Below are 25734 nucleotides of genomic sequence, written 5' to 3'. Positions count from 1 at the left end.
GTTTCCCATGCCAATAAAGCCCCTTGAATTGAAAGAGAGAGAGAGAGAGAGAGAGAGAGAGAGAGAGAGAGAGAGAGAGAGAGAGAGAGAGAGAGAGAGAGAGAGAGAGACCCCCTCGGATCACCTCTAACCAGGCAACTCTCACACGTTTTACAGCCCGGAGAGCAGAGCAGCGCTGGGAGTCATTGTTACAGCTGGGTGGGCCACAGCTCTTAGCAGAGCATGAAGAGACAGACAGGGAGAGAGAAAGGGACAGAAAGAGTGAGAGAGACAAGAGAAGAGGGGGAGGAGAGGAGAATGGAAAGTAACAATGGAATGAAGGGGGAACAACAGAGAGAGACAGACAGAGAGACAGACAGACAGACAGACAGACAGACAGACAGACAGACAGACAGACAGACAGACAGACAGACAGACAGACAGACAGAGAGAGAGACAGAGACAGACAGAGAGACAGACAGAGAGACAGAGAGACAGACAGAGAGACAGAGAGACAGAGAGAGAGAGAGAGACAGAGAGACAGAGACAGAGAGACAGAGACAGAGAGAGGGCGTGAGGGTTAAGAGAAGGAGCAATAAGACAGAGTAGTAGCCAGTGTAATGGACTTACCAGTGTAGACAAATCGTCCAGGAGCCCCTTTGCAGAACTGCTTGGACTTGTAGGAGAGGGTGACTTCCACGACTCCTGGGATGTGCCTGGGTGGGGTCTGCACTCTGATGGCATGGGGTGTAATCAGCTGTAGGAATCAATGGGTGAACCAAACAGAAGTGGTGAGTGAACAGCGTGAAGTGCTGGATGATGCCTGTCTGACTGCCGGCTCTACTCTGGCTGGTGGAGTGACGCTTGCCAGCTCCAGTCAATTACAGCAATGAGTCTAAATTAGCCTGTCATCTAGCTGGGGTATCAAGGCTGCACACACACACACACACACACACACACACACACACACACACACACACACACACTGCTACACAGCCACACTGCCCTGAAGGAACGGCTCTCAGCTCTAAGTTTTCTGGGTTGTCTCTTGGTCTTTTCTTTAATCAGTAAATGTTCTGGGCGCTGGGTTTGGGGTTTGGGGTTTTTCACAGGAAGGGCCAGAGGGCCGTGGTTCACATCAAAAACGCCTCCATATGTCCATACCCCCTCCCCCCAACTCCCCTCTGCCCCCTTCCCTCACAGTGTTAATTCACTCTTGTTATATCTCAGGCCCCCTAATTGTTCCATTGTTTTTTGCGAGACCTTAACGGTTTTCTTTTCCCCGTTCCTGAGAGGTTTCTTGGTTTCAATCGGATTCACATTTTTTCCCGCCTGTTTTCCATTATCTAGCTTCTGATCTACTCCTGTGATTATTCCACAGGAGCAAAGCTGATATTAATGGGGATAGCTGCAGCTAAAAGAGCCCATTAGCTAGCATGCTTCAGACTGCTTGATCAACTATCCAGGGTGCAAACAGTCTAAGCAAAGCTGTGTAAAGTGTCAGATTCCATTAACACAAACTGCTGTGTGGTACATGCTAACATTTATCCTTTTTTTTTCACAATTCAAAAATCTATGTTTTTTTTTTCTATGCTAATTGCTCTGAAATACAACAGTGATTCTGATGTATACATGAGAACACCGAGTCTGGAATAAAGAACCATTTCAAAGGCTTCTTACCTCACTCCACACAAGCATCGTCCCGAACACAACTTGGAGACCGTCAAAGAAGTTATCTCCTATGATGATGACTGTGGCTCCTCCCGTGGTCCATCCTTCACTAGGGCTGATGGCTTTGATGCAGGGGGTAGCTGCTTGTAACAGACAGAACAACAGAGAGAATTTAGGACCTTCCAACTAGCCTGAATAATAAAACAAAACACCAGGCACTGAAAAGCCAGATCTTACATCAGACCGAGCAGCGTTACTCATGTGGTTAAAGACAAAACTCATTAGCATCTTTTACAAGGCAAAAGGCCGACAGACTATTGGTTTGTTCTAGCTACAGAAATCCAGAGGAAAAAAATGACTTGCTGTAGCAAATGGTGTGTTGGGGTAAATATGGCTGTTACTCGGGCTGTGGCGGTCATGACATTTTTTGTCAGCCGGGTTATTGTCATTGCAAAAGACCGTTAATTAACATAAACACGTTTAGCATCTCCAGGCCTCTACTGGTCCTAAGGTCTACAACACCTACTCATTCAAGGGTTTTTCTTTATTTTTACTATTTTCTACTTTGTAGGAATATTTGTGAAGACATCACTCTCCTTCTTGGTCAAATAGCCCTTACATAGACTGGAGGTGTGTTGAGTCATTGTCCTGTTGAAAAACAAATGATAGTCCCACTAAGCCCAAACCAGATGGGATGGCGTATCGCTGCAGAATGCTGTGGTAACCATGCTGGTTAAGTGTGCCTTGAATTCTAAATAAATCACAGACAGTGTCACCCCCACACCATAACCTGTCCTCCTCCATGCTTTACGGTGGGAAATACACAAGTGGAGAACATCCGTTCACCCACACCGTGTCTCACAAAGACACAGCGGTTGGAACCAAAAATCTCCAATTTGGACTCCAGACCAAAGGACAACTTTTGACTGGTCTAATGTCCATTGCTCGTGTTTCTTGGCCCAAGCAAGTCTCTTCTTCTTATTGGTGTCCTTTTAGTAGTGGTTTCTTTGTAGCAATTTACAGTCTCCTCTGACCAGTTGATGTTGAGATGTGTCTGTTACATGAACTCTGTGAAGCGTTTAGTTGGGCTGCAATTTCTGAGGCTGGTAACTCTAATGAACTTATCCTCTGCAGCAGAGGTAACTCTGGGTCTTCCTTTCTGTGGCGGTCATCGTGAGAGCCAGTTTCATCATAGCGCTCGATGGTTTTTGCGACTGCACATGAAGAAACTTTTGAAGTTCTTGAAATGTTCTGTATTGACTGACCTTTGTATTTGAATTTATTATGGATCCCCATTAGCTGCTGCCAAGACAGCAGCTACTCTTCCTGGGGTCCAGCAAAATTAAGGCAGTTTATACAATTTTAAAAACATTACAATATATTCACAGACTGTGTGCCCTCAGGCCCCTACTCCACCACTACCACATATATACAGTACAAAACCCATGTGTACGTGTGTGTATAGTGTATATGCTATCGTGTGTGTGTGTGTGTGTGTGTGTGTGTGTGTGTGTGTGTGTGTGTGTGAGAGTGTGTGTGAGTGTGTGTGTGTGTGTGTGTGTGTGTGTGTGTGTGTGTGTGTGTGTGTGTGTGTGTGTGTGTGTGTGTGTGTGTGTGTGTGTGTATGTATGTGTCTGTGCTTATGTTTGTGTTGCGTCACAGTCCCCGCTGTTCCATAAGGTGTTTTTTTAATCTGTTTTTTAAATCTGATTCTACTGCTTGCATGAGTCACTTGATGTGGAATAGAGTTCCATGTAGTCATGGATCTATGTAGTACTGTGCGCCTTCCATAGTCTGTTCTGGAATTGGGGACTGTGAAGAGACCTCTGGTGGTATGTCTTGTGGGGTATACATGGGTGTCCGAGCTGTGTGCCAGTAGTTTAGACAGACAGCTCGGTGCATTCAACATGTCGATACCTCTCATACAAGCAGTGATGAAGTGAATCTCTCCTCCACTTTGAGCCAGGAGAAATTGACATGCATATTACTAATATCAGCTCTCTGTACATCCAAGGGCCAGCCGTGCTGCCCTGTTCTGAGCCAGCCGTGCTGCCCTGTTCTGAGCCAGCCGTGCTGCCCTGTTCTGAGCCAGCCGTGCTGCCCTGTTCTGAGCCAATTGCAATTTTCCTAAGTCCTTTTTTGTGGCACCTGACCACACGACTGAACAGTAGTCAAGGTGTGACAACACTAGGGCCTGTAGGACCTGCCTTGTTGATAGTGCTGTTAAAGAAGGTAGAGCAGCGCCTTATCATGGACATACTTCCCCCCATTTTAGCTACTGTTGTATCAATATGTTTTGACCATGACAGTTTACAATCCAGGGTAACTCCAAGCCGTTTACTCACCTCAACTTGCTCAATTTCCACATTATTTATTACAAGATTTAGTTGAGGTTTAGGGTTTAGTGAATGATTTGTCCCAAATACAATGCTATTAGTTTTAGAAATATTTAGCGCTAACTTATTCCTTGCCCCCCACTCTGAAACTAACTGCAACTCTTTGTTACGTGTTGCAGTCATTTCAGTCGCTGTAGTAGCTGACGTGTATAGTGTTGAGTCATCCACATACATAGACACTCTGGCTTTCCTCAAAGCCAGTGGCAATTCATTAGTAAAGATTGAAAAAAGTAATGAGCCTAGACAGCTGCCTTGGGGAATTCCTGATTCTACCTAGATTATGTTGGAGATGCTTCCACTAAAGAACACCCTCTGTGTTCTGTTAGCCTGTTGGGGCTAGGGGGCAGTATTTGCATGGCCGGATAAAAAACGTACCCGATTTAATCTGGTTACTACTCCTGCCCAGTAACTAGAATATGCATATAATTATTGGCTTTGGATAGAAAACACCCTAAAGTTTCTAAAACTGTTTGAATGGTGTCTGTGAGTATAACAGAACTCATTTGGCAGGCCAAAACCTGAGAAGATTCCTTACAGGAAGTGGCCTGTCTGACCATTTCTTGCCCTCCTTGATCATCTCTAACAAATACAGGGGATCTCTGGCATGACGTGACACTTCCTACGGCTCCCATGGGCTCTCAGAAGGCGGGAAAAAGCTGAACGATGTAATTCCATCCCCAGGCTGAAACACATTAGCGCGTTTGGCAAGTGCTCTATCAGAGGGCCATTAGACTGAGGCTCGTGCATGAGGGGATAGCATGCTTTTACTTTCACTCTCTTTGTAATAAAAAACGATTTCCCGGTCAGAATATTATCGCTTTTTTACGAGAAAAATTGCATAAAAATTGATTTTAAACAGCGGTTGACATGCTTCGAAGTACGGTAATGGAATATTTAGAATTTTCTCACGAAATGCGCCATGCTCGTAACCCTTATTTACCCTTTCGGATAGTGTCTTGAACGCACGAACAAAACGGTGCTATTTGGATATAACAATGGATTATTTGGGACCAAACCAACATTTGTTATTGAAGTAGAAGTCCTGGGAGTGCAGTCTGATGAAGGACAGCAAAGGTAATAACATTTTTCTTATAGTAAATCTGACTTTGGTGAGTGCTAAACTTGCTGGGTGTCTAAATAGCTAGCCCTGTGATGCCAGGCTATCTACTTAGAATATTGCAAAATGTGCTTTCACCGAAAAGCTATTTTAAAATCGGACATATCGAGTGCATAGAGGAGTTCTGTATCTATAATTCTTAAAATAATTGTTATGTTTTTTGTGAACGTTTATCGTGAGTAATTTAGTAAATTCACCGGCAGTGTTCGGTCGGAATGCTAGTCACATGCTAGTCACATGCTAATGTAAAAAGCTGGTTTTTGATATAAATATGAACTTGATTGAACAAAACATGCATGTATTGTATAACATAATGTCCTAGGGTTGTCATCTGATGAAGATCATCAAAGGTTAGTGCTGCATTTAGCTGTGGTTTGGGTTTATGTGACATTATATGCTAGCTTGAAAAATGGGTGTCTGATTATTTCTGGCTGGGTACTCTGCTGACATAATCTAATGTTTTGCTTTCGTTGTAAAGCCTTTTTGAAATCGGACAGTGTGGTTAGATTAACGAGAGTCTTTAAAATGGTGTAAAATAGTCATATGTTTGAAAAATTGAAGTTTTTGCATTTTTGAGGTATTTGAATATCGCGCCACGGGATTACACTGGCTGTTGAGTAGGTGGGACGCAAGCGTCCCACCTAGCCCATAGAGGTTAGACAGGTAACTCTTTATCCACAATATAGCAGGGGGTGTAAAGCCATAACACATAAGTTTTACCAGCAGCAGACCATGATGGATAATGTCCAAGGCCGCACTGAAGTCTAACAAAACAGCCCTCACAATATTTTTGTCATCAATTCCTCTAAGCCAATCATCAGTCATTTGTGCAAGTGCTGTGCTTGTTGTCCTTCTCTATAGGCATGCTGAAAGTCTGTTGTCAATTTGTTTACTGTGAAATAGCATTGTATCTGATCAAACAATACTTTTTCCAAAAGTTTACTAAGGGTTGGAAACAGGCTGATTGGTCGGCTATTTGAGCCAGTAAAGGGGGATTTACTATTCTTAGGTAGCTGAATGACTTTTGCTTCCCTCCAAGCCTGAGGGCACACACTTTCTAGTGGGCTTAAATCATGTCTTAAAGTAATGATGGACTGTCATTTTTCTTTGCTTATTTGAGCTGTTCTTGCTATAATATGGACTTGGTCTTTTACCAGATAGGGCTATCTTCTCTATAACCCCATTGTTACAACACAACTGATTGGCTCAAACACATTAAGAAGGAAAGAAATTCCACAAAGTAACTTTTAAGAAGGCACACCTGTTAATTGAAATGCATTCCAGGTGAATACCAAATGAAGCTGGTTGAGAGAATGGCAAGAGTTTGCAAAGCTGTCATCAAGGCAAAGGGTGGCTATTTGAAGAATGTCGATCATAAAATATATTTTGATTTGTTTAACACTTTTTTGGTTACTACATAATTGCAATGTGTTATTTCATAGTTTTGATGTCTTCACTATTATTCTACAATGTAGAAAATAGTAAAAAAAAAATAGAAAAAAACCTTTGACAGGTAGTTAATATTGAAAAAATGTCAGAATCGTTACAGGAGTGCTAGCAAGCTCAGGACCACCAGTAGCCATCACTGAGGCAAACAGTCAGGGACAGAGAGCGTCCCAGCCCCCCGTTTGAATGTTCTCTCTCTCTCTCTCTCTCTCTCTTTTATCACACCTTCTTCTACACCCAGCCTTCCACTGGCCTCACTTTGATGAGGATTCTGAATGCAGATTCTGCTACAAAGAGACTAGACACTATAAAGATGTACACTTTGTCTATTAACGCTCAGTTCTCCAACTCTATTTCCTGATGCTAAACGGTCAGTGGGAGGGAGGTGACTAACAGTAATGTATTTCCTCCCCCACTCTCACTCCTCCACCCTCTACATTAACTGCTCTTTCATTTTAAATGTGTTTTATTTTTCTGTCCATCTCTCTTATTATTGTTGACCGGGGATAGAAGGAGAGACAATGGAAAGGTGCTTTTGACTGTAAAGCCACAAAACCTTTTAAATAATTCACAAAAGGATGTTTTGTAATCTGTAGAACCTTTTAGTGTAATTGGGGTAGTTATAACTAAGATGTCTGAGTTTATACCAGCTATCATCCTGTACCACTGTAACATCCTTGTTATAGCTAAGATGTCTGAGTTTATAATAGCTACCACAGTAACACCAATGTTTCTATCATTGCAATATTGTAATTCAGTTTATATAAAAGCAGCACAAAAACGAATGTATGTTAAAAAAAATATGTGGATTTTTTTTGTATATATCTGTTAATAAAAATATAAATGACAAAATACTGATATAATAATGGGTTATAATTATAAGGCGTACATATGATCAATAATGAGGCTATATAATCATTGCCATCATGCATTGATTTCCCCCTCTCTTTCCCTCAGCTAGCTCTCTGTCAGCCAGCCAGGTTAATCACCATTAGGTATTGTTGTGTTCTACACTCCAGACAAGGCTCCAGTCTTTGTTTGCTTTAATGTTGGACCAGCCGAGGTTGTATTTGCTCATTCCACGAGCATCTCCCTGTGTAGCAGAGGGGCCATGAGCCCACAGCACACACCGCCACAGGAGGGAGGGAGGGAGGGAGGGAGGGAGGGAGGGAGGGAGGAGGGAGGAGGGAGATGGAGGGGAGAGGGCGAGAGGGGAGAGGGGAGAGAGGGAGAGGGAGAGAGGGAGAGAGAGAGAGAGAGAGAGAGAGAGAGGGAGGGAGGGAGGGCTGCCCTTAACTGGCACTGTTGACTCCATGCTAATAAGTTCATACAAATTTTCATTTCTGAGGCTTGCGAGTGACATTTGCTTTTCTTAATTGCAGGCAGGAGCGTTTGAAAAAGCATCAACTCTCTAAAGACAGACAAGACTCCTCAAAGGGACTGACCTTCATCAGCGAAGCCAATTATAGCAAATAATTCACCAAAAATTACAGTAAACAAATGTACTTTCTGTAGGTGAGAGGGAGGGACGGAGGGACGGACAGAAGGAAGGAAGGAAGGAAGGAAGGAAGGAAGGAAGGAAGGAAGGAAGGAAGGAAGGAAGGAAGGAAGGAAGGAAGGAAGGAAGGAAGGAAGGGTGGGTTGTGGTGGGGGGTTGTTGGGGGGGCTAAAGGGAGGCAGGTTGGGGGTTAGGGAGAAGAGGCTGGGTGGGGGTGGGGGGTGGACTGGGCAGAGCAGAGGCACAGGAGGGGCTGGCTGGCAGCTGGGGCTTCAGACAGCCACACACACACACACACACACACACACACACACACACACACACACCGACTCGAATTTCTCAATGCTTCCACCTTTGGTGCCTAGCGTGGAGACGGGAGAGACGGGGGCCGAGGCTGGGGGGCCGGGCTGCTCTAAACCGAACCGTGCATGAGCCACCTCCATTCTGCCCGTGATTAGCATGCATTTTCAATGCACATATAGAAGGGGGGGACATGTGTTCAATGGGGAGCATGGCAAACCAAATTACACAGACAGCGTTAGCCATCTAATGATATACGTGCACAATGCGCTCAAGCAGATGATGGAAATTGGAGAGAGCAGACGTACGCAGCCAGCCAGCGAGAGAGAGAAGGAGAGACGGACGGGCTGGAACAGGACCAGACTGGTGAAGGATGTTATGAAGCCAAGTTCACCCACCATACAGGAATACCAGGCTAGGTAGGCTGTTCTGAAGCCAAGTTCACCCAACATACAGGAATACCAGGCTAGGTAGGCTGTTCTGAAGCCAAGTTCACCCACCATACAGGAATACCAGGCTAGGTAGGCTGTTCTGAAGCCAAGTTCACCCACCATACAGGAATACCAGGCTAGGTAGGCTGTTCTGAAGCCAAGTTCACCCAACATACAGGAATACCAGGCTAGGTAGGCTGTTCTGAAGCCAAGTTCACCCACCATACAGGAATACCAGGCTAGGTAGGCTGTTCTGAAGCCAAGTTCACCCAACATACAGGAATACCAGGCTAGGTAGGCTGTTCTGAAGCCAAGTTCACCCAACATACAGGTATACCAGGCTAGGTAGGCTGTTCTGAATCCAAGTTCACCCACCATACAGGAATACCAGGCTAGGTAGGTTGTTCTGAAGCCAAGTTCACCCAACATACAGGAATACGAGGCTAGGTAGGTTGTTCTGAAGCCAAGTTCACCCAACATACAGGAATAGCAGGCTAGGTACAACTTAGCATTATTCTAATTAGTTGGATTGCTATATTAATTTTGTAAATATTATTTAAAAATCATAACGGACCTATATTTACTATATAATATATTAAACAATATTCATCAAATGTTTTCCTCTACATTTTTATGTCAGTATTGGGATATTTTATTGTATTATTCACTAGCTAACGACTAACTAATGACTAACTAATGACTAGCTAACGACTAACTAATGACTAACTAACAACTAACTAATGACTAGCTAACGACTAACTAATGACTAGCTAACGACTAACTAATGACTAGCTAACGACTAACTAATGACTAACTAACAACTAACTAATGACTAACTAACGACTAACTAATGACTAACTAACAACTAACTAACGACTAACTAACGACTAACTAACGACTAGCTAACAACTAACTAATGACTAACTAACGACTAACTAACGACTAACTAATGACTAACTAACGACTAGCTAACAACTAACTAATGACTAACTAACAACTAACTAATGACTAACTAATGACTAACTAACAACTAACTAATGACTAACTAACGACTAACTAATGACTAACTAACAACTAACTAATGACTAACTAACGACTAACTAACGACTAACTAACAACTAACTAATGACTAACTAATGACTAACTAACAACTAACTAATGACTAACTAACGACTAACTAACAACTAACTAATGACTAACTAATGACTAACTAACAACTAACTAATGACTAACTAACGACTAACTAACGACTAACTAACGACTAACTAATGACTAACTAACAACTAACTAATGACTAACTAATGACTAACTAATGACTAGCTAACGACTAACTAATGACTAACTAACAACTAACTAATGACTAACTAACGACTAGCTAACAACTAACTAACGACTAAATAACAACTAACTAACAACTAACTAACGACTAGCTAACGACTAACTAACGACTAACTAACGACTAACTAACGACTAACTAACGACTAACACATCACTTCCTCCCTGCTTGCCAGCTCTCTGGTGATTTTTCTCATAATGCCAAGTCTTCTAGAAGCGGTTCGGCGCCTGCATGTGTCTTGTCTCAACATCACTTGTCACACTCCAACGAATCTCTGGCTTTGTTGTGCTTCAAGTGGACAGTCAACAAGGAGCCAAGAGAGGAAGAGAGAGAGCCGAGAGAAAGATTTGGTACTGACTACCCACAACCTACCAGGCCTCCCAGCTCACCTCCCCACGTCCCCCTGTGTCTGGTGTTGACTACCCACAACCTACCAGGCCTCCCAGCTCACCTCCCCACGTCCCCCTGTGTCTGGTGTTGACTACCCACAACCTACCAGGCCTCCCAGCTCACCTCCCCACGTCCCCCTGTGTCTGGTACTGACTACCCACAACCTACCAGGCCTCCCAGCTCACCTCCCCACGTCCCCCTGTGTCTGGTACTGACTACCCACAACCTACCAGGCCTCTCAGCTCACCTCCCCACGTCCCCCTGTGTCTGGTACTGACTACCCACAACCTACCAGGCCTCCCAGCTCACCTCCCCACGTCCCCCTGTGTCTGGTACTGACTACCCACAACCTACCAGGCCTCTCAGCTCACCTCCCCACGTCCCCCTGTGTCTGGTACTGACTACCCACAACCTACCAGGCCTCCCAGCTCACCTCCCCACGTCCCCCTGTGTCTGGTGTTGACTACCCACAACCTACCAGGCCTCCCAGCTCACCTCCCCACGTCCCCCTGTGTCTGGTGTTGACTACCCACAACCTACCAGGCCTCCCAGCTCACCTCCCCACGTCCCCCTGTGTCTGGTGTTGACTACCCACAACCTACCAGGCCTCCCAGCTCACCTCCCCACGTCCCCCTGTGTCTGGTGTTGACTACCCACAACCTACCAGGCCTCCCAGCTCACCTCCCCACGTCCCCCTGTGTCTTGTTTACTGAACAAAGGCGTTGGGTTCGTACTTCTCTCTGCGTTCAGCTCCTGCCTCGCAGTGTGAAGCTCTAATCAGCATTCCTCTCTCCAAGGCAACATGGCACTGTGTTAGTGTACATCCCAAATGGCACCATATAGTGCCCTACTTTTGACCAGGGCCTATGGGGTAGTAGTGCCCTTCATATAAAATAGGATGGCATTTGGGACACAGTCTTTAGTCACCTTCCTCCTCATCCCTCCAGTATTGCGACACTCCAACAGGTCTCATCTTGCCTGCTGTGCTGTACGTACTGAGGACTTCCTTTGTTCTGCCTGCTAAAAATGTCTTGTAATTGTGTTGGTGTTCTCCAGATGGCAGGTTGATACTGCTGCTGATGGGATTATACCTTTTACCTCTCCTAGGGCCATCTGCTCCTCTTTACTGGCTAAAGCCTTGCAGCCTGGATCCGCTTGTCTTTATTGCATCAACCTAACAGCGTTACAGCCACTTGGCATGCAAATCAGATCCACGCTGCAGGCCTCCAGGAGAGCCGGGTCGCTGAGTACGACACACACACGGTAGAGCGTAGACACAGACGAGGATCGCTGAGACGCTCTTTACACACCCCTTACTGACGACTACAGGCTCATTTATGAACTGAGGAACACGTGGAGGTGAGAGAGTAAGGGTGGGGGGTGTGGGGGGGGATAGAGTGGGTGGAGGGAATCATTATACCATCACCTGGAATACATTATATTCAGCTGATGTTATAAATGTAGATAATAGGTTGTAGTAGTGAGGCAGAATTGGAGATAAACAGAGTATATAGGTATTCCTGTACAGACTTTGTAGCCAATCAAAGCATAGTTAACATGGACTATACCTTATGACTGTATATCCTGCTGCTGATCACACAGTCTGTCTGTCTGTCTGTCTGTCTGTCTGTCTGTCTGTCTGTCTGTCTGTCTGTCTGTCTGTCTGTCTGTCTGTCTGTCTGTCTGTCTGTCTGTCTGTCTGTCTGTCTTGTCTGTCTTGTCTGTCTTGTCTGTCTGTCTGTCTGTCTCTCTACATCTACCTCTCTCTCTCTATGGGTAGACAATAAAATATCAGTAATCTGAGATTTGACTCTGTGATATGAGACTGCGTTTCAAATGTTAGAATTGTTTCTTCACTAAATGTACCATTCTACCCAGCCATGTCTGCCCTCTAACACAATCCATACACACGTTATAGATCTGTGTGGTCTTCACTTAATAAAGGGAAGGTGGAGGAGATACACTCCAGATTAGGAGATGGATCATCTGACTACCACCAGTCCAAATCCAGATTCATAAGGACAGGAGCTCTGCTGCACATAGGGTCTTTTGATGATGAGATGCTTCAGTGGTTGTTGGGTTGGGTGAGTAGGCTGTGCAGACGCCAGTTCCCCTGTCCCGCAGGACCCCCTCAGACAGGGGGAGACCCACGGTAGAGGGGAGGGGAGGGGGGGGGGCTCAACCTCTTTAATTGCTCTCCTAATTAAAGCCGGTTGCTAAGCAAAACACGCCTTCTATCCCGTGGATACGGAGAGAGAGAGAGACAAACAATACGTCACGGGCCGTAACGACTTCACAGCTTAGGGCTAACCATCAATTATTAGATTGTCTTTCTCTGCCCGTTTTGTCATTAGTAAAGAACCCCCCCCCCAAAAAACCACAGTCCTTTCCTTCCCCTGCAGAGTTTTGGGGGTTGATATAGTTCATTTCATTGATATAACGCCTTTGCTTTGCCTTTCCTGTTGCATTATTAAAACACTAGTGTTTTGATAGCGTTATGATAATTACTGCCTAATTAAGACCGAAAGCGCTCATGCTATTACAGGTCTGGGTAACACAATATTATACATACAAGCCACTTGTACTTGCCAGTGATGACTAGCTAATACACGTTTGACAAGGTCACGTTTTCCAGAGTGTTTGAACTGAACTGAGTCCAACAGGAAGGCTAGAAGGTTGAACTCTGTCCTTCCTGCATTTATATTTCCCAGACTTTGCTGCTCCGAATGTATTTTTCTCTCTTTTTCCCTTTTTCAGCAGAGCAGCCAATCAGTCAATCTTCTGATGTGGAGACAGCTGTGCTGGTTTTCTGACTGATGAGTACGACACTACAGTAGTGCTTCAATAAGGATCTACAGAACCCAGAAACAACCTGATCTCACACTACAGAACCCAGGAACAACCTGATCTCACACTACAGAACCCAGTAACAACCTGATCTCACACTACAGAACGCAGAAACAACCTGATCTCACACTACAGAACCCAGTAACAACCTGATCTCACACTACAGAACCCAGAAACAACCTGATCTCACACTACAGAACCCAGGAACAACCTGATCTCACACTACAGAACCCAGTAACAACCTGATCTCACACTACAGAACCCAGTAACAACCTGATCTCACACTACAGAACCCAGAAACAACCTGATCTCACACTACAGAACCCAGAAACAACCTGATCTCACAGTACAGAACCCAGGAACAACCTGATCTCACACTACAGAACCCAGAAACAACCTGATCTCACACTACAGAACCCAGAAACAACCTGATCTCACAGTACAGAACCCAGTAACAACCTGATCTCACACTACAGAACCCAGAAACAACCTGATCTCACACTACAGAACCCAGTAACAACAACCTGATCTCACACTACAGAACCCAGAAACAACCTGATCTCACACTACAGAACCCAGAAACAACCTGATCTCACAGTACAGAACCCAGTAACAACCTGATCTCACACTACAGAACCCAGAAACAACCTGATCTCACACTACAGAACCCAGAAACAACCTGATCTCACACTACAGAACCCAGTAACAACCTGATCTCACACTACAGAACCCAGTAACAACCTGATCTCACACTACAGAACCCAGAAACAACCTGATCTCACACTACAGAACCCAGGAACAACCTGATCTCACACTACAGAACCCAGAAACAACCTGATCTCACACTACAGAACCCAGGAACAACCTGATCTCACACTACAGAACCCAGAAACAACCTGATCTCACACTACAGAACCCAGAAACAACCTGATCTCACACTACAGAACCCAGAAACAACCTGATCTCACACTACAGAACCCAGTAACAACCTGATCTCACAGTACAGAACCCAGAAACAACCTGATCTCACACTACAGAACCCAGTAACAACCTGATCTCACACTACAGAACCCAGTAACAACCTGATCTCACACTACAGAACCCAGTAACAACCTGATCTCACACTACAGAACCCAGTAACAACCTGATCTCACTACAGAACCCAGAAACAACCTGATCTCACTACAGAACCCAGTAACAACCTGATCTCACTACAGAACCCAGTAACAACCTGATCTCACACTACAGAACCCAGAAACAACCTGATCTCACACTACAGAACCCAGTAACAACCTGATCTCACACTACAGAACCCAGTAACAACCTGATCTCACACTACAGAACCCAGAAACAACCTGATCTCACAGTACAGAACCCAGTAACAACCTGATCTCACAGTACAGAACCCAGAAACAACCTGATCTCACACTACAGAACCCAGAAACAACCTGATCTCACACTACAGAACCCAGAAACAACCTGATCTCACACTACAGAACCCAGTAACAACCTGATCTCACACTACAGAACCCAGAAACAACCTGATCTCACACTACAGAACCCAGTAACAACCTGATCTCACACTACAGAACCCAGAAACAACCTGATCTCACACTACAGAACCCAGTAACAACCTGATCTCACACTACAGAACCCAGAAACAACCTGATCTCACACTACAGAACCCAGTAACAACCTGATCTCACACTACAGAACCCAGTAACAACCTGATCTCACACTACAGAACCCAGAAACAACCTGATCTCACACTACAGAACCCAGAAACAACCTGATCTCACACTACAGAACCCAGTAACAACCTGATCTCACACTACAGAACCCAGAAACAACCTGATCTCACACTACAGAACCCAGAAACAACCTGATCTCACACTACAGAACCCAGAAACAACCTGATCTCACACTACAGAACCCAGAAACAACCTGATCTCACAGTACAGAACCCAGTAACAACCTGATCTCACACTACAGAACCCAGAAACAACCTGATCTCACACTACAGAACCCAGTAACAACCTGATCTCACAGTACAGAACCCAGAAACAACCTGATCTCACACTACAGAACCCAGTAACAACCTGATCTCACAGTACAGAACCCAGAAACAACCTGATCTCACACTACAGAACCCAGTAACAACCTGATCTCACACTACAGAACCCAGTAACAACCTGATCTCACACTACAGAACCCAGAAACAACCTGATCTCACACTACAGAACCCAGTAACAACCTGATCTCACACTACAGAACCCAGAAACAACCTGATCTCACACTACAGAACCCAGAAACAACCTGATCTCACACTACAGAACCCAGTAACAACAACCTGATCTCACACTACAGAACCCAGTAACAACCTGATCTCACACTACAGAACCCAGTAACAACAACCTGATCTCACACTACAGAACCCAGTAACAACCTGATCTCACACTACAGAACCCAGTAACAACCTGATCTCACACTACAGAACCCAGTAACAACAACCTGATCTCACACTACAGAACCCAGTAACAACCTGATCTCACTACAGAACCCAGAAACAACCTGATCTCACACTACAGAACCCAGGAACAACCTGATATCACACTACAGAACCCAGTAACAACCTGATCTCACACTACAGAACCCAGTAACAACCTGATCTCACACTACAGAACCCAGTAACAACCTGATCTCACACTACAGAACCCAGTAACAACCTGATCTCACACTACAGAACCCAGTAACAACCTGATCTCACACTACAGAACCCAGTAACAACAACCTGATCTCACAGTACAGAACCCAGTAACAACCTGATATCACACTACAGAACCCAGAAACAACCTGATCTCACACTACAGAACCCAGGAACAACCTGATATCACACTACAGAACCCAGTAACAACCTGATCTCACTACAGAACCCAGAAACAACCTGATCTCACACTACAGAACCCAGAAACAACCTGATCTCACACTACAGAACCCAGTAACAACCTGATCTCACACTACAGAACCCAGTAACAACCTGATCTCACACTACAGAACCCAGTAACAACCTGATCTCACACTACAGAACCCAGAAACAACCTGATCTCACACTACAGAACCCAGTAACAACCTGATCTCACACTACAGAACCCAGTAACAACCTGATCTCACACTACAGAACCCAGTAACAACCTGATCTCACACTACAGAACCCAGTAACAACCTGATATCACACTACAGAACCCAGTAACAACCTGATCTCACACTACAGAACCCAGTAACAACCTGATCTCACACTACAGAACCCAGAAACAACCTGATCTCACACTACAGAACCCAGAAACAACCTGATCTCAGTACAGAACCCAGTAACAACCTGATATCACACTACAGAACCCAGGAACAACCTGATATCACACTACAGAACCCAGTAACAACCTGATCTCACACTACAGAACCCAGTAACAACAACCTGATCTCACAGTACAGAACCCAGTAACAACCTGATATCACACTACAGAACCCAGTAACAACCTGATCTCACAGTACAGAACCCAGTAACAACCTGATCTCACACTACAGAACCCAGAAACAACCTGATCTCACACTACAGAACCCAGTAACAACCTGATCTCACACTACAGAACCCAGAAACAACCTGATCTCACACTACAGAACCCAGTAACAACCTGATCTCACACTACAGAACCCAGAAACAACCTGATCTCACAGTACAGAACCCAGAAACAACCTGATCTCACACTACAGAACCCAGTAACAACCTGATCTCACACTACAGAACCCAGAAACAACCTGATCTCACACTACAGAACCCAGTAACAACCTGATCTCACACTACAGAACCCAGTAACAACCTGATCTCACACTACAGAACCCAGTAACAACCTGATCTCACACTACAGAACCCAGAAACAACCTGATCTCACTACAGAACCCAGTAACAACCTGATCTCACACTACAGAACCCAGTAACAACCTGATCTCACACTACAGAACCCAGTAACAACCTGATCTCACAGTACAGAACCCAGAAACAACCTGATCTCACAGTACAGAACCCAGAAACAACCTGATCTCACACTACAGAACCCAGTAACAACCTGATCTCACACTACAGAACCCAGTAACAACCTGATCTCACACTACAGAACCCAGAAACAACCTGATCTCACCACAAATCAATTGCAGATTTGATGTTTATTTTAGAAAGCAATTGAGCAAGAGCCCTTTTGAAAACATATGTAAATAGAGATCACTGCATATTTCACACAGTGCAATAACAATAATTATAATAATAATAAATATTATATATATGTGTTCATGAAATGTACTAGTGAAATACAATGAGAGATGGAGAATTAGAGAACTACGTTGTGATACTATAAAGGGACAGATATGATCTGAAGGAACTACACCAGAAGGATCTTTATCTCAGCATCTACCAGAGGAGCTAAAGATGACAAGCTACATGAGGAAAGAGATATGGAACTAAAGAACTAAGCCCCGTGACCACATGACAACGAAAATACGTCTTTTCAACGTCTTTTCAAGGTCTTGTGCTCATAGGGAAACTAGAGAGTATTTCAAAATAAAAGTTATGTAGAATGTGCCTACCATGATAGAGATAAGGAGGGTCCGTACCTTCAGAAGGGTCTAGACGTCGAGCCCTTCTGCCGTGCTTGGAGTTGTTATGGACAAACATGTTGTCTGAGACCGCCAGGACGTGACCGTCCACATTGACCGTTGTTGATACAACAACCTGCAACAGGAGTGAAAGGGGGAGCCAGTCATTAAAACAGTCTGTCTATGTATCTGTGTCAGGAGACAAGTCATGTTGGCTGTGCTGCCACACTGTTAATTAACATAAAGTGCTTTGTGACCCTTTAAACTAGTGACAACTGAGCTGCCACCAACTTGAAGGAGATGAAACCCCTTGACTTTGCTGGAGGTTTTTGAAACACATGGGTTTCCATTCAAACGCCCTCCAAACACCAGACCTCAGCCTACTGAAGCTGCACTACTTGTCATGGGTTCATGACATCACCATGGGATTTTCAATCTTTCTGTTGTAACACTGCATGCTATACCACTGTCCAGTAGCAACAGGAAAAGCTGAGCCTCCACACAAAGCCAATGGGAGGAAGGTCTTTCTCAGGTCTACAGCAATATACAGGACTGTGTTCATGAGACAGCAAATGTAAGGAAATGTACTGAAACAGTCAGGGACTACCTGACTTGACCCCAGTAAGACATGTTCATTTTAGTTTTAAAACATATTAAATATATATATATATTTAGTTCATGAGTGCCACATTCAAATATAACATACTGGTACTTCTTCTCTTGTCGGTTTAACATGTTAATATTAGACTCTCCCCATGGGTTGTCTACAGTAAGATACACGAGTTGGACAGGGGATCACCCAGGGGCCTTAGAAAGATCCCTCAGCCACTGTACTGTATTCTAGCTGGACAGGGGATCACCCAGGGGCCTTAGAAAGATGCCTCAGCCACTGTACTGTATTCTAGCTGGACAGGGGATCACCCAGGGGCCTTAGAAAGATGCCTCAGCCACTGTACTGTATTCTAGCTGGACAGGGGATCACCCAGGGGCCTTAGAAAGATGCCTCAGCCACTGTACTGTATTCTAGCTGGACAGGGGATCACCCAGGGGCCTTAGAAAGATGCCTCAGCCACTGTACTGTATTCTAGCTGGACAGGGGATCACCCAGGGGCCTTAGAAAGATGCCTCAGCCACTGTACTGTATTCTAGCTGGACAGGGGATCACCCAGGGGCCTTAGAAAGATGCCTCAGCCACTGTACTGTACTGTATTCTTCCTGGGTTTAGTATGACTTTCCCCACTGTTCAGTGATCCACATAATTCTGCAGAGGGCTGAGAACGAACCACTCCGCACCTTCTGAACAATAAAGGAAAACACATTTAATGTGAAATAAAAGGTCCTGAACTCCAGCCTCCATTGTTTCTGTTCCTAAGAAACGGTTAAGGAAAAAGGCAGTTGTTTCTCTCTCTCTCTGTCTTCTTTAGTTTTGGTGGTGGGTACAATGTCCCTGTAGGTTTAATTGTATTAACACAAAAAGTTACGGCACACCAATCAGAGGAAAGAGTCTGTCTTCACACCTTGAAGTAGCCAAACAAAATCAGAGTGGTTATATAACTACTTCCCCCAGCGCGTTGACTCGCTTTGCTCACATCATTAATGTCCTGGCTATAGCTGAGTATTTACAGTATACATGTTTATATGCTTCCCTGAAGCAGAACTGTCTATGACTAAACAACTAGTTACATTAGGAGGCCTCTTTAAACAAACACACATTATAGCTTTCTTCCATATTATCTTGTTTTTCTAACTTCCTGTGTGGTCATCTACTCTCACAGTGGAATAAATAAAGACTATTATATAAACTAAAAACATTATAGATATCTTTAAAAAGACTCTAAACTAACACCCATTTAAAAAGCGTTATAGCTATCAGTAGAAAATAATCTAAACTAAAGCACATTTAAAAACCATAGATATATTTTTCTTGTTTGTGTGCCTTCATCATCAGTGTGGAGGTCTCTGGAAATGAAAGAAACCGTAATGGAGTCTGTACTTAGACAGGACATTACAGTGAGAGGCCTCGTTTAACGCATAATAAACACTGCAGTTAAATGTTTTCTCTCTTCCAATGTAAGTGTGGATGTGTCCTCTCAAAAGTAGATCAACAACAAAAAAAAGCACATCCAATTTTGCTTCAAGCACGTCATTACCCTTTGCTGTGACAGGGAGGGGTGTTTTGTCAAAACAAGGCATTGCATTTACAAGTGTGAACGCGCCGATAAAATATATTATTTTTTTGTCATTTTGGAGTGGGTGTATGTATTACCTGCCACTCATCTCTCTCCCTCCTCCTCCACTCTCCCTGTTGAATGAATGAAAGCATTGTCCTTTTTTTTGGATCCTTTTCCCTCCTCAAAGCGGCTGCCAGGATTTCTTCAAGGCTTTAGCTACAGTTCCTCTGTCACTGAAGGAGAACCTTATGGAAGGGACTCTGTCCAGTTGTCTATCTGTCATTAACAGTCTCTCAGCCACCCGCCTCACTGCCCCGCCTCACCACCCCCCTGCCCTCTCTTCACTCTAACAGCCTCCATTCACATTGATCTGTTGATATTCACATTGATCTGTTGATATTCATATTGATATTCACATTGATCTGTTGATATTCACATTGATCAGATGATATTCACATTGATCTGTTGATATTCACATTGATCTGTTGATATTTACATTGATATTCACATTGATCTGTTGATATTCACATTGATCTGTTGATATTCATATTGATCTGTTGATATTCATATTGATCTGTTTATATTCATATTGGTATTCATATTGATCTGTTGATATTCATATTGATCTGTTTATATTCATATTGATATTCACATTGATCTGTTGATATTCATAATAATATTCATATTGATCTGTTGGTATTCACATTGATCTGTTGATATTCATATTGATCTGTTGATATTCATATTAATATTCATATTGATCTGTTGACATTCATATTGATCTGTTTATATTCATATTGATATTCACATTGATCTGTTGATATTCACATTTATATTCACATTGATCTGTTGATATTCACATTGATATTCACATTGATCTGTTGATATTCACATTGATATTCACATTGATCTGTTGATATTCATATTGATCTGTTGATATTCATATTAATATTCATATTGATCTGTTGATATTCACACTGAACTGATGATATTCACATTGATCTGTTGATATTCACATTGATCTGTTGAAATTCATATTGATCTGTTGATATTCATATTAAAATTCACATTGATCTGTTGATATTCACATTGATCTGTTGATATTCACATTGATATTCATATTGATCTGTTGATATTCACATTGATCTGTTTATATTCATATTGATATTCATATTGATCTGTTGATATTCATATTGATCTGTTGATATTCACATTGATCTGTTTATATTCATATTGATATTCACATTGATCTGTTGATATTCACATTGATATTCATATTGATCGGTTGATATTCACATTGATCTGTTGATATTCACATTGATCAGATGATATTCACATTGATCTGTTGATATTTACATTGATATTCATATTGATCTGTTGATATTCATATTGATCTGTTGATATTCATATTGATCTGTTGATATTCATATTGATCTGTTGATATTCACATTGATCTGTTGATATTCATATTGATCTGTTGATATTCATATTGATATTCACATTGATCAGATGATATTCACATTGATCTGTTGATATTCACATTGATCTGTTGATATTGACATTGATCTGTTGATTTTCATATTGATCTGTTGATATTGACATTGATCTGTTGATATTCACATTGATCTGTTGAAATTCACATTGATATTCACATTGATCTGTTGATATTCACATTGATATTCATATTGATCTGTTGATATTCACATTGATCTGTTGATATTCATATTGACCTGTTGATATTCATATTGATCTGTTGATATTCATATTGATCTGTTTATATTCATATTGGTATTCATATTGATCTGTTGATATTCATATTGATCTGTTGATATTCATATTGATCTGTTTATATTCATATTGATATTCACATTGATCTGTTGATATTCACATTGATATTCACATTGATCTGTTGATATTCACATTGATCTGTTGATATTCATAATAATATTCATATTGATCTGTTGGTATTCACATTGATCTGTTGATATTCATATTGATCTGTTGATATTCATATTAATATTCATATTGATCTGTTGACATTCATATTGATCTGTTTATATTCATATTGATATTCACATTGATCTGTTGATATTCACATTTATATTCACATTGATCTGTTGATATTCACATTGATATTCACATTGATCTGTTGATATTCACATTGATATTCACATTGATCTGTTGATATTCATATTGATCTGTTGATATTCATATTAATATTCATATTGATCTGTTGATATTCACACTGAACTGATGATATTCACATTGATCTGTTGATATTCACATTGATCTGTTGAAATTCATATTGATCTGTTGATATTCATATTAAAATTCACATTGATCTGTTGATATTCACATTGATCTGTTGATATTCACATTGATATTCATATTGATCTGTTGATATTCATATTGATCTGTTGATATTCACATTGATCTGTTTATATTCATATTGATATTCACATTGATCTGTTGATATTCACATTGATATTCATATTGATCGGTTGATATTCACATTGATCTGTTGATATTCACATTGATCAGATGATATTCACATTGATCTGTTGATATTTACATTGATATTCATATTGATCTGTTGATATTCATATTGATCTGTTGATATTCACATTGATCTGTTGATATTCATATTGATCTGTTGATATTCATATTGATATTCACATTGATCAGATGATATTCACATTGATCTGTTGATATTCACATTGATCTGTTGATATTCACATTGATCAGATGATATTCACATTGATCTGATGATATTCATATTGATCTGTTGATATTCATATTGATCTGTTGATATTCATATTGATCTGTTGATATTCACATTGATCTGTTGATATTCATATTGATCTGTTGATATTCATATTGATATTCACATTGATCAGATGATATTCACATTGATCTGTTGATATTCACATTGATCTGTTGATATTGACATTGATCTGTTGATTTTCATATTGATCTGTTGATATTGACATTGATCTGTTGATATTCACATTGATCTGTTGAAATTCACATTGATATTCACATTGATCTGTTGATATTCACATTGATATTCATATTGATCTGTTGATATTCACATTGATCTGTTGATATTCATATTGACCTGTTGATATTCATATTGATCTGTTGATATTCACATTGATCTGTTGATATTCACATTGATATTCATATTGATCTGTTGATATTCACATTGATATTCATATTGATCTGTTGATATTCACATTGATATTCATATTGATCTGTTGATATTGATATTGATATGTTGATATTCACATTGATATTCACATTGATCTGTTGATTTTCACATTGATCTGTTGATATTCACATTGATATTCATACAGATCTGTTGATATTCACATTGATATTCATATTGATCTGTTGATATTCATATTGATCTGTTGATATTCACATTGATATTCATACAGATCTGTTGATATTCACATTGATATTCATATTGATCTGTTGATATTCACATTGATATTCATATTGATCTGTTGATATTCACATTGATATTCATATTGATCTGTTGATATTCATATTGATCTGTTGATATTCATATTGTTCTGTTGATATTCATATTGATCTGTTGATATTCACATTGATCTTTTGATATTCATATTGATCTGTTGATATTCATATTGATCTGTTGATATTCATATTGATCTGTTGATATTCACATTGATATTCATATTGATCTGTTGATATTCACATTGATCTGTTGACATTCACATTGATCTGTTGACATTCACATTGATCTGTTGATATTCACATTGATCTGTTGATATTCACATTGATCTGTTGATATTCACATTGATCTGTTGATATTCACATTGATATTCACATTGATCTGTTGATATTCACATTGATCAGATGTTTCCTCTCATTAGTCCGTCAGCCTCCGTCATAGCGTAGTCTAAAAACTATTGCACTCTGTAGGGATTATTTTGCCGTTTGTGTGACGGCTTCAGAGAGACAGTTAGAGAAGTCTAGAGGGATAGATGAGGAGGATATCTGACTGAGACGATGACCTAAAACCTCCTGAAAGAATCAACCAGACCTCCTTCTCCCTTTTTTCTATTTAGTAAACAATCCTAATTATACAGTTGCATTTAATGTGTGATAATGAGGGTTTTAGCATGTCAATGGAGGGTTGGAAGGGATTGGAGAGGCCCCTGCATGAATGGGTGAAGTGTTTTCACTCAGAGCTCCTTCCCTCTCTCTCTCTCTCTTTCTCTCTCTCTCTCTTTCTCTCTCTCTCTCTCTCTTTCTTTCTCTCTCTCTCTCTCTCTCTCTCTCTCTCTCTCTCTCTCTCTCTCTCTCTCTCTCTCTCTCTCTCTCTCTCTCTCTCTCTCTCTCTCTCTCTCTCTCTCTCTCTCTCTCTCTCTCTCTCTCTGGTTCATTCTGATGGTGATTGACCTCGGGTATGTCAATGGAATTCTCCTCTCTCTTTTTTCTCTCTCTGTTTTTTTTAAAGGAGTGAAAGGGCTCCATTCTTGTGTCCAGGTTCAGAGCCTGGCCGTGGATGGAGATGATGGATAGAGCTCTCACTGGCTTCCAGCTGAGCCGTGGTAGCGAGCATCCCAAATGGCACCCTCTTCCCAACATAGTGCATAGGACCCTGGTGAAAAGTAATGCACTACGTAGGGAATAGGGCGTGACATTTGGGACGGAGCTGTGGGTAGTAAGTGGGGAAAGGAGGCTTGCAGGAAAGCTCGACCTTGCCTAAGGAACACCATGGTCGGGAGAGTCTGTCAAATATATTCTGGAAATGGCATTTAAAGCAGCGGTGAAGAGACGGCGAGCAAAGTCAAGAGAGGAAGGTTTCTTCAACATCAAGCACTCAAAGTGGAAGACAGGGTGTTTTGCTGGGTTTTGAGGGGGGGACTTTGTTTCTGTATTTTGAATTATGGGTGAATATTGAGTTGCGTAAGATTTATTTAAAAAATTGTCGATCAGATTTTTTTTTATGACAATGACGATAATAGCTACAGACGTCAAGGCATTATTTTCCTACGTAGTTTTAACAAACCTTTCAGCATTTAAATGCAAAACATCAGTAAACGTTTGTCCATATTAGTTCAAACAGACTGATACAATAGGAGCATGGAAAAGCATGTTGAAAAAGGTCCTTTAAGGGGACAAGAATAGAACTGAAGTTGTAGTGGTGGACTGGCCTGCTCACAGCTGCTGAGGGAAAGTCTCTCCCTCTGTGATTTGAATGGTAGTCTCACAGCTTCTCTTCCCCTCTCTCTCTGGCTCTGTCTTTCCCTCTCTCTAACACACACACACACACAATACTTTCCTCAAGGTGCTGAGGTAGCTAAAGCCTGGTGGAAATGGTGCTGAGGGCCCTGACATGCTGTTAAGTCCACTTAAACCTTGAGGGAGGCGGGGAAATTAGTTAGAGTGAGACACTGGAGCAAAACGGTCAGACGAAGGAGAGAAGTCCTCCTTCCCTCTCTCCCCATGACTGGTGTCTCTATTGTAGAGTTT

General features: G+C 42.0%; 1 protein-coding gene across 22 annotated transcripts in view; it reads right to left on the bottom strand.

The window, feature by feature from the left end:
* The window catches only part of LOC106613918 (transcription factor COE3), a 196985-nt gene that overhangs the window by 51516 nt on the left and 119735 nt on the right, over positions 1–25734 (bottom strand). For 11 of the 22 annotated variants that reach the window (XM_045687599.1, XM_045687637.1, XM_045687608.1 and 8 more), the window contains exons 8-10: positions 18047–18191; positions 1660–1793; positions 610–736 (exon numbers count right to left, since the gene is read on the bottom strand). In XM_045687599.1, the coding sequence (XP_045543555.1) occupies positions 610–736; positions 1660–1793; positions 18047–18191 (406 nt within the window). The remainder of the gene's footprint in view (positions 1–609; positions 737–1659; positions 1794–18046; positions 18192–25734) is intronic. The other 11 variants (XM_045687610.1, XM_045687639.1, XM_045687618.1 and 8 more) reach the window with 3 other exon arrangements.

The sequence above is a fragment of the Salmo salar genome, chromosome ssa01 (genome assembly GCF_905237065.1).
Source record: "Salmo salar chromosome ssa01, Ssal_v3.1, whole genome shotgun sequence".
Taxonomy (NCBI): domain Eukaryota; kingdom Metazoa; phylum Chordata; class Actinopteri; order Salmoniformes; family Salmonidae; genus Salmo; species Salmo salar.
This window is presented reverse-complemented; position numbering and strand designations above follow the sequence as displayed.